Source organism: Spermophilus citellus, assembly GCF_964194105.1.
Source record: "Spermophilus citellus genome assembly, chromosome: 5".
Taxonomy (NCBI): Eukaryota; Metazoa; Chordata; class Mammalia; order Rodentia; family Sciuridae; genus Spermophilus; species Spermophilus citellus.
In genome coordinates, this window is record NC_138186.1 from 118,284,539 (window position 1) to 118,296,757 (window position 12,219).

The window sequence follows — 12,219 nt, forward strand, 5'->3', positions numbered from 1 at the left end:
TATCCAGTCCTTTTTAAATTTTTTTTTTTAAAGAGAGAGAGAGAGAGAGAGAGAGAGAGAGAGAGAGAGAGAGAGAGAATTTTTAATATTTATTTTTTTAGTTTTCGGCGGACACAACATCTTTGTATGTGGTGCTGAGGATCGAACCCAGGCCGCATGCATGCCAGGCGAGCGCGCTACCGCTTGAGCCACATCCCCAGCCCCCTTTTTAATTTTTATTTTGAGACGGTCTGTCTTTAAGGTCTTGTAAAATTGTTGAGGCTAGCCCCAAATTTGTGATCCTCCTGCCTCAGCCTCCTGAATTGCTCGGATTACAGGCATGTGCCCTATGCCCAGCAAGATTATTTTTTTAGCCAATATTTCAGCCAGATTTCCAGGCAATATTTCTATTACTTATACTCCATTGGCTCAGATTTCCCACCTTTTCCCACTGTGTCCCCATATGATTATGTTAGGTGAGGTAGGTACTTATGATTTGTTACAGCAGAGAGAGGGCTTTTGCTTGCCTTTATTTTAATGGCTTTTTTAAGCCCTAAACTTCTCATTATTTTGTGTTTCCACTAGATGGCATTAATGACCACATAATGTAATAATGATCGAAGCAAGTGAAAAACCTAATGGAATCTGGGGACAGTTAAAAGAGGAATGGAATAAAATTGTAGGACACAAAGGGAAGTGGGTTTTCAGTGTAGATATGAAGTAAAATAACTGTCCTTTAGTTATGTTATGTGTTCAAATGAAATATAATGATGTGTCATTTAACAACGTGCATGTGGGGCTGGGGATGTGGCTCAAGCAGTAGCGCGCTCGCCTGGCATGCGTGCGGCCCTGGTTCAATCCTCAGCACCACATACAAAAAGATGTTGTGTCTGCCGAAAACTAAAAAATAAATATTAAAAAAACTCTCTCTCTCTCTCTAAAAAAAAATTAAAAAATAAAAAAAAGATGTAGTGTCTGCTGAAAACTAAAAAATAAATATTAAAAATTCTTAAAAAAAAATGTGCATGTGGCCTTAAAAATGTGTTAGGTGATTTCATCAATGTATAAGCATCAAAGTGTATCTACCCAAACTAAAATGGCTATGTCATCACTAGGTGATATATTCTTTTTTTTTTTCCTAGGGTTGAGGGGGCATACCAGAGATTAAACTCCGGGGTGTTTAATCACTGAGCCATATCCCAACCCTGTTTTATTTTTTATTTTGAGACGGGGTCTCACTATATGTGAAACCTTGCTAAGTTGCCTAGGCTGGCCTGGAACCTGCACTCCTACTATCTTAGCCTTCTGAGTCACTAGGATTACAGGTCTATGTCTTCCTGGCTGGCTTAAGTGATGTATTCTTATCGAACCGTTGTCATATATGTGGTCTGTCATTGAAATCTCCCTATGTAGCACATGACTGTATGGTAGATCAAAAAGGAAAGGAAATTAATGAAGGGCTTTCTTACAGGAAGTTTCTTTTTTGGTTACTTAAATATTATTTTTGTAAAAAAAAAAGTTTTATAAATCTAATGGAAATTGCTCTTTTTTTCCTTTTTTTAATTGTAATGCTGGTGGTGGAAATCTCGGACCTCATGAATGCTAGGAATGTGCTTTTCACTAAGTTACATCTTCAGTTCTGGAACTGTTTTTTTTTTTTTTTGGTACCAGAGATTGAACCTAGGGTTGCTTAACCACTGAGTTACATCCCAGCCCTCTTTTTAAAAATTAGTATTTTTTATTTTAAAATAAGGTCTTGCTAAGTTGCTGAGACTAGCTTTGAAATTGTGATCCTCCTGGGGCTGGGGCTGGGACTGTGGCTCAGCAGTAGAGCTCGCCTAGCATGTGCGGGGCCCTGGGTTTGATCCTCAGCACCACATAGATAAATAAAATAAAGATATTGTGTCCAACTGCAACTAAAAAAATATATATTAAGAAAAAGAAAAGAAAAGAAATAGTGATCCTCCTGTCTCAGCCTCCCAAACTGGCTGGGATTAAAGGCATGTACCACTATGCCTGGTTGGAACTGCATCCTTGATAGAATATTTATCAACCAGTAAATAATCTTTTTAGATTTAGTCTATCCTAATTTTTATTGTTACTGTTTTTATGTGACTGTTCATTGAACATTAAACTGATAGTAAATCAAGAAATGGGTTAATTTCATGAAGTGTTCCTTTAAGGTCTACTGTATTTATCTACCTAACAAGATTAATTTTTCTTAATGCCTTTATTTATAACAGTGGTCATAGCTACATTGTCTTAATTTATTTTAACCTTATTTCCTAAGTTTTTAATCCATTTGAAAAATGTGCAGTGAGCTGGGTGTAGTAGTGCATGTTTGTAATCCCAGCAACTCAGGAGGCTGAAGAAAGAGGATCTCAAGCTTGAGACCATCCTCAGCATTTAGTGAGGCCGTAGAAACTTATAAAACCCTGTGTCAACATAAGAAATGAAAAGGACTGGGGATGTGGGTCAGTGGTAAAGCACCCCTAGGTTCAATTCCAAAAAAACAAAAACATGCAATAATGAAAATAACTGCTAAAGGTTTGGTCAGGTAATTTACTAATCTTTTCTACAGCCTCACAGAGGTAGTTGTTATTAGTCTTCTCAGGTTGCCATAGCATGATATCATTGACTTGGTGGGCTTAACCCACATAGTTCCAAAAGCCTAAAAGTCCAAGATCAGAGTTGCTTCCGAATAGGCTTGCTGGTGTTTTTTCTTTTTCTTTAGAGACAGACTTGAAATGCTCCTGTCTCAGCCTCCCGAGCTCCTGGGATTACAGGTGTTTGCCACCGTGCCCAGCTTGGTGTTTTCTTACTGGAACATAAATTGTATTGGATTAGGGTCCTACCTTTTTTGACCTCCTTTAAACTTCAGTATATCCTTAGTGGCCGCTTCTCTAAAGAGAATAAATAAATAAATAAAAATAGTATTTTATTTATTTGGTGACTAGAGCTTCAAAGCATAAATATTGAGAGAATAGATGCATTCAGTACATAGCAGTAATATTGCTCCCATGTTATGGATAAGGAAATTGAGACCAGTTAGCTTGATTGCCCAGCTTGAAGAGAAGTAATACAATATAATCAGGATCTGATTGTATTCCTGGACTACAGATCCCATGGCTTTGCTGTAAATATGCTGGTCAGCCTACTGTTTCCTTTGCATTTCATTTATTCATTCATTCATTTATTGGTATCAGGGATTGAACTAAGGGCATTTAACCACTGAGCCACATCCCCAGCCCTTTTTTGTATTTTATTTAGAGACAGGGTCTTGCTGATTTGCTTAGGGCCTCATTAAGTTGCTGAGGCTGGCTTTGAACTTGCAATCCTCCTGCCTCAGCCTCCCCAGCCGCTGGGATTACGGGCATGCACCATCTTGCCCAGCTTCCACTGTATTTACTTATAGACACAGACACACTTAAAGTCTTATTTTTGCCTAGAATTAATCCATTGCAAAATATCAAACTGAAGCTTTCCATCTCTGACTAAAACTCATTTATTTTCAGCCCCCTTACTTCTTTTATTTTTTGTGGTGCTGGATATTGAACCCAGGGCCTTGTGCATGCAAGGCGAGCACTCTACTAACTGAGCTATATCCCTGGCTGACTCCCTTATTTCTTTTTAAACTGCAGTTTACCTCTATCTGTACCCTCATAATATCTTTCTTTCTTCTTGAACTCTCATTCCATGCTAGCTTTTTGTCAGCATTCTGTTGAGACACATTTAAATCTATTACCTCTTTGTTTTAGACTCATCTGTACTTTCCTTGATCAGGTCCTGGAATCTTCAGCTGTTTGTCTTGTAGGTTAAAAATTTATGCCTTTACTAACATTGGTACTGGAGAGTGAATTCAGACACTCAACCACTGAGCCACATCCCTGACCCATTTTGTATTTTATTTAGAGAAAGAGTCTCACACCAAGTTGCTTAGCACCTCGCTGTTGTTGAGGCTGGCTTTGAACTTGTGATCTTCCTGTCCCAGCCTCCCGAGCTGCTGGGATTACAGGCTTGCTCCATTGTGCCTGGCTTGACTAACATTTTTTAAAAAGTTAATATCCATGGTAAATATGATACTCCAATAAAAAACATTGGCTTTAAAAGAAGAACTTCAAAACTGAAAAATTACATATTTCAGTGGAAAAGACATGAGATTAAATAATTGAGAGGAGAAACTTTCACACATTTTTCAGGAATCATTTTTGTGCTGCCTATCTTTTTAGTAAGTATTAGAGCAAAATGGGGCATTTAGAATGCAGCTCTTTGAAACTGGATTTTAAAAGTGTGTTGAGTTTTTTTGGTACTGGGGATTGAACCAGGGATGCTTAACCACTGGGCCACATCCTCAGCCCTTTTTAGTTTTTATTTTGAGTCAGGGTCTCACTATGTTGCTTACGGTCTCACTAAATTGCTGAGGCTGGCCTTGAACATGTGATCCTCCTGCCTCAGCCTCAAGTTGCTGGGATTACAGGGTGTTTGCTACCATACCTGGTATGTATTTTTTAAAAATAACTTAACATGTACTTTTAGACTTTTTCAGAGGTCCCACAGTATCAAATATTCGCCTGGCTGGATTAGAATATGTTCTGCACTTCACTGCACTGAATGGGAAGATTTACTTTCGAAGCTATAAGTAAGTACGTTTCTTAGCATGTTTTTCTTAATTCTTAGGGTTAGCATGTTAGTGTGACTGTTTTATAGGGCTCAAGCAAAATTGGCATCTGCTCAAGAGTTTGGAGAGTCTGCAGAATAGTAATGGCAGCAGCTTTGTGCTGACACTCCAACAGGATGAGATTAGATCCTGCTAATCTTTGCCTCTGAAACTCTAGTTTTCCAGGGTCCTGGTCCATCTAATACTGCATGCTGTCTGAGTCTGGAACACTAACTCAGGAATGATCTTCTTTAGCTTTATCTCTTTATGGGTTTTGTGTTGTTTGTTTGATAGGTACTGGGAAGTGAACCCAGTGGTACTTTACCACTGAGCTACTCATGCCCTTTTAATTTTTTTGTTTTGAGATAGAGTCTCACTAAGTTACTTAGGGCCTAATTAAATTGAGGAGGCTGACCCTGAATTTACTATTCTCTGGCCTCTGCCTCCAGGGCCCCTGGGATTATGTATGTGCACCAAGGTGCTCAACTTCTTTATTGTTCTTAACTGGATTTAGAAAACATAGCCACAAATCAGGCCAGCCAAAACAAATTTCAAAATTGTAACCCCCCCCCCCCCACCCACCCAAAGGCATAGACAGAGGTTTAAATAGGAAAGTAGATACATACTCAAGAGAGAATGGGGTGGCTATCAGTCTCAAAAGATGAGATGCCTTTGGGGTAGAGCAAGGAATACATACTCAAGGGAGAATGCAAGGGATAAGGGATAATCCAGAAGGATAATCCAGAAGGCCCTAAATCCTAAATCTTTTTAAAAACTATAGTCCAGCTATAAATATAAATCCTAACAAGCAGATTCTGTTTTTATTAAAGAGCTTAATGATGTGCTGAAATTATCTTTTGAGGTAAGCATGCCTTTTTTTTTCTTTGTAAAAAATGAAACATTGGCACTGGCTGATAGAGCCTCACTTTCCTAGAAATTGGGCTGACTCTCCAAACTGCCTTTCTTTGTACAATGAATTTTGTTTCTGGACATTTTGAGCAGTGGCCTGGTAATACAGCCTGTAAGCTAGCGGCTGAGTGTTGATGGTATCTTCTGTTCAGTAGTACTATTGTACAATCATTTATGTCCAGAATTTCAAACAGAGAGTTTTGGTTTGTTTTGGTCCAATTTTTTGAGAGATGGAGTCTTTTTTGTTTTTTGGTAGTGGTAGTTGTAGATGGACAGAATGCCTTTATTTTATTTGTTTATTTTTATGTGGTGTTGAGGATCGAACCCAGTGCCTGAAGCATGCTAGGCAAGCGCTCTGCCACTGAGCTACAGCCCCAGCCCCAGGGAGATAGAGTCTTGCTGTGATAGCTCAGCTAGCCTCAGACTCCTGGCCTCAAGTGATCCTCCTATCTCAGTCTTCCAAGTGTTGAGACTTAAAAGCATTCACTGCCACTCCTGGCTAAGATGATTTTCATTTTTATTCATAACAAAAGAGGTAGCTGACTAACTATGTCTAATGACATATCCAAATGAAAATAAATATTCACCTCTTGTTTAATAATTTTCATCATGATCTCAACTGAACCGAGTCAGAAGTGCTTACTTAGTTTTTCCCACCATATGACTCATAGTACCACTTATGCTTTTTCCTTTCATTGAAAGTAAAATAATAGGGACTGGGGATGTAGTCAAGTGTTACAGCACTATCCTAACATGCGTGAAGCTCTTGTCCCAATCCCTACTACTACATACACACAAAAAAAATAATAATAAGGCAAAATACAATAAAATATCTATTAATTGCAAGATACAATTAAGAGTTGTTTTTTTGGGGGGGGTATACTGGGGATTGAACTCAGGGCACTTAACCACTGAGCCACATCCCTGACCTTTTATAGTTTTCATTTTAAGACAGGGTCTTGCTAAGTTGCATAGGGCCTTGTTGAGTTGCTGAGGTTGGCTTTGAACTCGCAAGTCTCCTGCCTCAGCCTTCTGAGCTGCTGGGATTACAGGCATGTGCCACTGAACCTGATGGAGCTTTGCCATTATTTTTTAGCTAGTTAAAATTGAAGTTTTTTTTTTTTAAAGTCTGTTGTTTGCATTTCCTCACTTGATTTGGGGGCTTTCAAGAATGTATTATAGGGGGGCTAGGGATGTGGCTCAAGCGGTAGCGCGCTTGCCTGGCATGCGTGCGGCCTGGGTTTGATCCTCAGCACCACATACAAACAAAGATGTTGTGTCTGCCGAAAACTAAAAAATAAATATTAAAATTCTCTCTCTCTCTCTCTTTAAAAAAACAAAATGTATTATAGGGCTAAGGATGTGGCTCAGTGGTGGAGTGCTTGTCTAGCATGTGTGAGGCCCCGAGTTCAATCCCCAGCAGTGCAAAAAATAAAAAGTGTTATGGATCAGGCTCCATGTCACACACCTGTAATCCCAGCAACTCAGGAGATTGAGAAAGGAGCCTTAGCAACTTAGCAAGACCTGTCTGAAAATAAAAAGGCTGGAGATATGGTTCATTTGTAAAGTGCCCCTGGTTCAATCCCCAGTACCATTGGGGGGAAAAAAAAGTAAAATAAAACCAGAGACCCTAATAGGAAATTAAATCACATTTTTCCATATTTGACCTCTAATACCTGCTAGCCATTGGCTTGAAATAGAGAATGGGCAGTGTGATGAAGAGGGAACTACTGGAAAGAATCACTAAATGTATGACAGCTTAGCAAGGATAGGCCCTGCTTGGGAGGTGTGGAAAATTGAAGAAGGGATGTTTCCAGGTATGGGAGTCATCTCTGAGCCTGGTGACCTGGCCCCAGGTCATTTCTCAGGGCCTTATTTCTTCCTTTAAAAAGTGTAGTAATAGCATTTAGGTATTTCTGAATGATATCAGCAAATTCTGGAATCAATCATTTTCCTTTATAAGAGGGAAAAGGGTACAGATGTAGGTAGGAATATGCTAGAGAAGTCTTTCTCACTTAACTCAGCACCTCAGCCATTCTCATGAACTGTACTACTGTGTCCTTGCCCTCTCTCTTACTGCATATTAGCCCATAAGCAGCTTGTAAAAGGTAAGCTAACATTCACAGACATTGTTTGTGAAAATTAATAAGGCTTATAAAATGATTTTGAGCTTCTTGAATGAAAGGAACTTTGAATGTGAAATTGATATAACCTTCAACATGTCATTTTGGTTGAATAATCATAGTATTATTGACCTCCTGCTGTACATTTTTTTTTTTTTTTTTGTACTGGGGATTGAACCCAGGGCACTTAACCACTGAGCCACATCCCCAGCTCTTTTTTATATAAAAACTTAGAAACGGTCTTGCTGAGTTGCAAGTACCTCACTAATCTGCTGAGGCTGGCTTTGAATTCCTGATCATCCTGCCTCAGCCTCCCAAGTTGCTGGGATTACAGGCATGCACCACCACTCCCAGTTCCTCCTGTACATCTTATGATAATTAATTGCTCATTTGTGTGTATCATTTGTATTCCTTGGAAAATTTTATTCACTATAGGTTCAAAATCATTAATATGAAACAAAATCTTTAGTAAATACCACATATGCCTTTGCCATGGCATTGATTAGGTTTTATAGAGTTAAATAGGCCAAATGGGAAGTGGTAACCTGTCTTCCCAGTGACTTGGGAGGCTGATGCAGGAGGATCAAGGGTAGTAATATCAGTCTTCTCAAGAAATGGGCAGATATTTAATCATAGGGATTGCAATTAGCATGTCTATAACTTGAGCCCATCTGAAAGAGAAGTAACAGGGTTTTGTCTTTGAATTTTGTACCATACCATCTTGCAGAACTAATGTTATTACTTTTGATTTAGAGCTTATATAAGAAAAGCAAAACAAAAACCAGATTCAATTATGAGATGAGTATTAGCCATGTGGTATAAAGTTCTGGTCAGTAGATATTTGGCTGAAAGTATGAAGGCTTGGTATGTGAGGCAAATACTCTACTAACTGAGCTGTATCCCCAGCCCTGAAGCATTTCTCTTAAGAAAAATAGTACAGTATGTGTGATGGGATAAGGTGAAGGAAGTGGTTCAATTTTGGGTTTTGTGCCAGGCATGGTAGCACACACCTCTAATCCCAGGAGGCTGAGGCAGGGGGATTGTATTTCTAGGCCCAGCCCAGAAAATTAGGCCTTGTGAGAGGATTTTTAAAAAATAGTAAGACTGAAGGACTAGGGATGTAGCTCAGTGATAAAGCACCTCTGACTTTAATCCTTAGTATCCCCACACATACAACAAAAAAATATATATATATTTTGAGCTTTGTTTTTGTTTTATATTTTGTGGTACTGGGTAAATCCAGGGCCTCTCACCTGCTAGGCAAACACTATATCCCCAGTCCTTTTTCTAATTTTATGAGACAGGGTCTTGCTAAGTTGTCTAGGCTGCCATTGAACTTGTGATTGTCCTGCCTCAGTCTCCCAAGTATATTTCTGACTTCTGACTTTTAAAAATAAACTAAAGGATATACTTGGTCTAATTTCTAAAGTGTTTAAGGAGCTTGGCCTGGCTGGGTGTGGTGGTGCATGCAACTTAGTAAGACTATCTCAAAATAAAATATTAAAAAAGTGCTGGCTTGGGCTGGGATTGTGGCTCAGCAGTAGAGCTGAGCACGGGCGGAACCTGGGTTCCATCCTCAGCACCACATAAAAATAAAGGCATTGTGTTGTGTCCATCTACACCTAAAAAATAAATAAAGTGCTAGGGGTATGGTTCAGTGGTTTGGTGACCTTAGGTTCAATCTCTGGTATCAAAACAAAACAAAAAACCCAGAAGCTTGGCCTTTCTAAATATGTCACTATATGTAAGTATAAATCCCTTGAATAGGAGTATTTTGGGGGGAGTTTTATAAAAATCAAAGCAGTATTTCTTTTTCCTATTTCATTAAGGTTGCTGTTGAAGAAATCTGGTTGCAGAACACCACGGATTGAATTGGAAGAGATGGGACCTTCACTGGATCTGGTTGTGAGGAGGACACACCTGGCGTCAGATGACCTTTATAAATTATCCATGAAAATGCCAAAAGCTCTCAAGGTATGTAACCTATAACTTGGTGCCATATTTATTTTTATATTCTACCCTTCTTTCCAAAAGGATTTGCAATGTATTAAAGGACATACATAAAAAGATAAATAAATAAAGCTAGAGTCACAGAGCCAGGAAAGGGAGAAAGAGCCAAAAAGATAACCATAAAGAATAATAAAAAGAGTTACAGAAACCAAGCACCAAGGTATGGCATACACCTATAATCCCAGTTCCTTGGGAGGCTGAGTCAGGAGGATAGCAAATTTGAGGCCAGCTTGGTAACTTAGACTTTGTCTCAAAAATAAAATAAAAAGGTTTGGGAATGTAGCTCAAAAGTAGAGCCCGCCCCTGGGTTCAATCATCAGTTCAACAAACAAAAACAGGCATCAAGTTTAGCTTAGAGCTTTCTGGTAGCCAGGACTGACATTTTTAGCAAAAAAGAATCATTAAAGGCATTGTGAAGACTGGGGATTTAGAGCAAGGATGTATAAACTATATGTACATAAAATATGTTTTGATTTTTTACGTGGTTTTAGAAAGTAGACATGTTACCTCTGGAATGATATTAGAGATGGAAAAATGATAGTCACAATTTCTTAAACTCAACATGGAGATTCTCTTGATGTATGACAGCAGTTAGTGTTTTCTCACAGTGTGGTCTGACAATTCTCCTGGGAATTATTAGAGACACACAATATTGGGCTATATCTTACACCTACTGAATTAGAATCTGCATTTTAACAGGATTCCCAAGTGATAAATATGGATGTTATGTTTGAAAAGAAAGATATATAATGCTATACAATGTACCATTGAGGGGACACTCTGATGAAAATTATTACTAAGATAGTTGTTGAGCTCTTGTTTTTTTAGCAATTCATAAAAGTAAAATGCCATTTAAAAAGGAAAAAAAAAAAGATGCACACACTCACATGTTTTCCCCTTTGTTTTGTAGCCAAAGAAGAAGAAAAATATCTCCCATGATACTTTTGGTACAACTTATGGAAGGATTCATATGCAAAAACAAGACCTAAGCAAACTACAAACTAGGAAAATGAAGGGGTTGAAAAAACGACCTGCAGAAAGGATAACAGAAGATCAGGAGAAAAAGAGAATGAAAAAACATGAGTGAATTTAGACAGCCAGTGCAGTTTTATTCTGGTCTCTTAAAAGAGTTGTCAAGCTTCAGTACATTCAGTTTCTTACAAGATTTTATCATAGGGCTGGGGATGCAGCTCAGTGGTAGAGTACTTGCCTTGCTTGCAGGATGTTTAGTCCTCAGCAGCACGCGTGCACATGCACACACACACACACACACACACGATTTTATCATATATTTTTATCATGATAACTATATAGTATTATGAACAATAATACAAAGTAAGCCTGTTACTTATACAGTTAAATCCTGGTGTACTGTCTTCTCTCTGATGTGATATCCCCTGCCTCTCAAAACTTCTTACTGGGTGAATGAAGGAGAAGGGATCTCCACTACCATTGGTGTTATTTAAGTTTCTAGGTTGGGTCTTGGATAAAGGGAGAAAGCAATGGGAAGCAGAAGTGAATCAAAGGAGGTATATATACATGTACATTCTCAATATGAACTACCTGGAATGTCAACCCTCATCTCCTATGTATATCTACAACATGATTTTTATTTTTTACTTTTTTGTTATTTTTTCTGAAATTCTACCTGCTAAGATTCATTTGCAATTTTAAAACACAGATCCTTGAGACAGAGATGTCTTTTACCTGATCATTGACATATTACTATGTAATTAATTATTTGACATGATTGTGGGGCTGGGAGTGTGGCTCAGTAGTACAGCACTTACGTAACATGTTTGATTCCCAACACCCCCAAATTAATGTTTTTGACTTAAAGAAAAAAAAAAGTAGAGGACTGGGAATGTAGCTTAGTGATAGGGTGCTTATAGCATGCATGCATGAAGTGCTCTGTTCAATTCTTTCTTTTTTTTTTGGTGCTGGAGATTGAACCCAGGGCCTTGTGCATGCAAGGCAAGCACTCTACCAACTGAGCTATGTCCCCAGCCCTAAATTCTCATTTTGGGGAAAAAAAAATTATAGTCACTGTGTGTGTGTGTGTGTGTGTGTGTGTGTGTGTGTGTGTACTGGGAATTGAACACAGATTTGCTCAATCACTGAGCTACATCCCTAACTTTTTTGTTTTATTTTGAAGCAGAGTCTTGCTCGGTTGCTGAGGCTGGCTTTGAACTTGTAACCCTCCTGCTTCAGCCTCCCAAATCACTTAGATTATGGGCATGCATCACTGCAGTAGTCATAATTTCTTGGCCTAAACACAGGAAATTCTCTTGATGAATGACAATGCTTAGTCTGGTATATAGTTTTGCTTCTCACAGTGTAGTCTGATAATTGCCTGACCCCAAAAGATATGCTGCAATTATGTGGAATTCCACCACTTCTCTGAGACAAAGGACATTTTTTTGTTGGGGAAGTGGTACTGCCCTATTTTGTATTTTTATTTAGCACCTCGATTTTGCTGAGACTGGCTTTGAACTTGGAATCCTCCTGTCTCAGCTTCCTAAATCACTGGCATTACAGGTA

The 12,219-nt window shown here is 38.6% G+C and overlaps 1 protein-coding gene across 3 annotated transcripts in view; it reads left to right on the forward strand.

Annotated features, from left to right (window-relative positions):
* RPF2 (ribosome production factor 2 homolog) overlaps positions 1 to 11,358 on the forward strand; it is a 31,077-nt gene extending 19,719 nt beyond the window's left edge. For all 3 annotated transcript variants that reach the window (XM_081294036.1, XM_081294038.1, XM_081294037.1), the window contains exons 8-10: positions 4,516 to 4,618; positions 9,498 to 9,642; positions 10,589 to 11,358. In XM_081294036.1, coding sequence (XP_081150162.1) covers positions 4,516 to 4,618; positions 9,498 to 9,642; positions 10,589 to 10,765 — 425 coding nt within the window. In that variant the 3' untranslated portion in view covers positions 10,766 to 11,358. The remainder of the gene's footprint in view (positions 1 to 4,515; positions 4,619 to 9,497; positions 9,643 to 10,588) is intronic.
* The last annotated feature ends 861 nt before the right edge of the window (positions 11,359 to 12,219 follow it).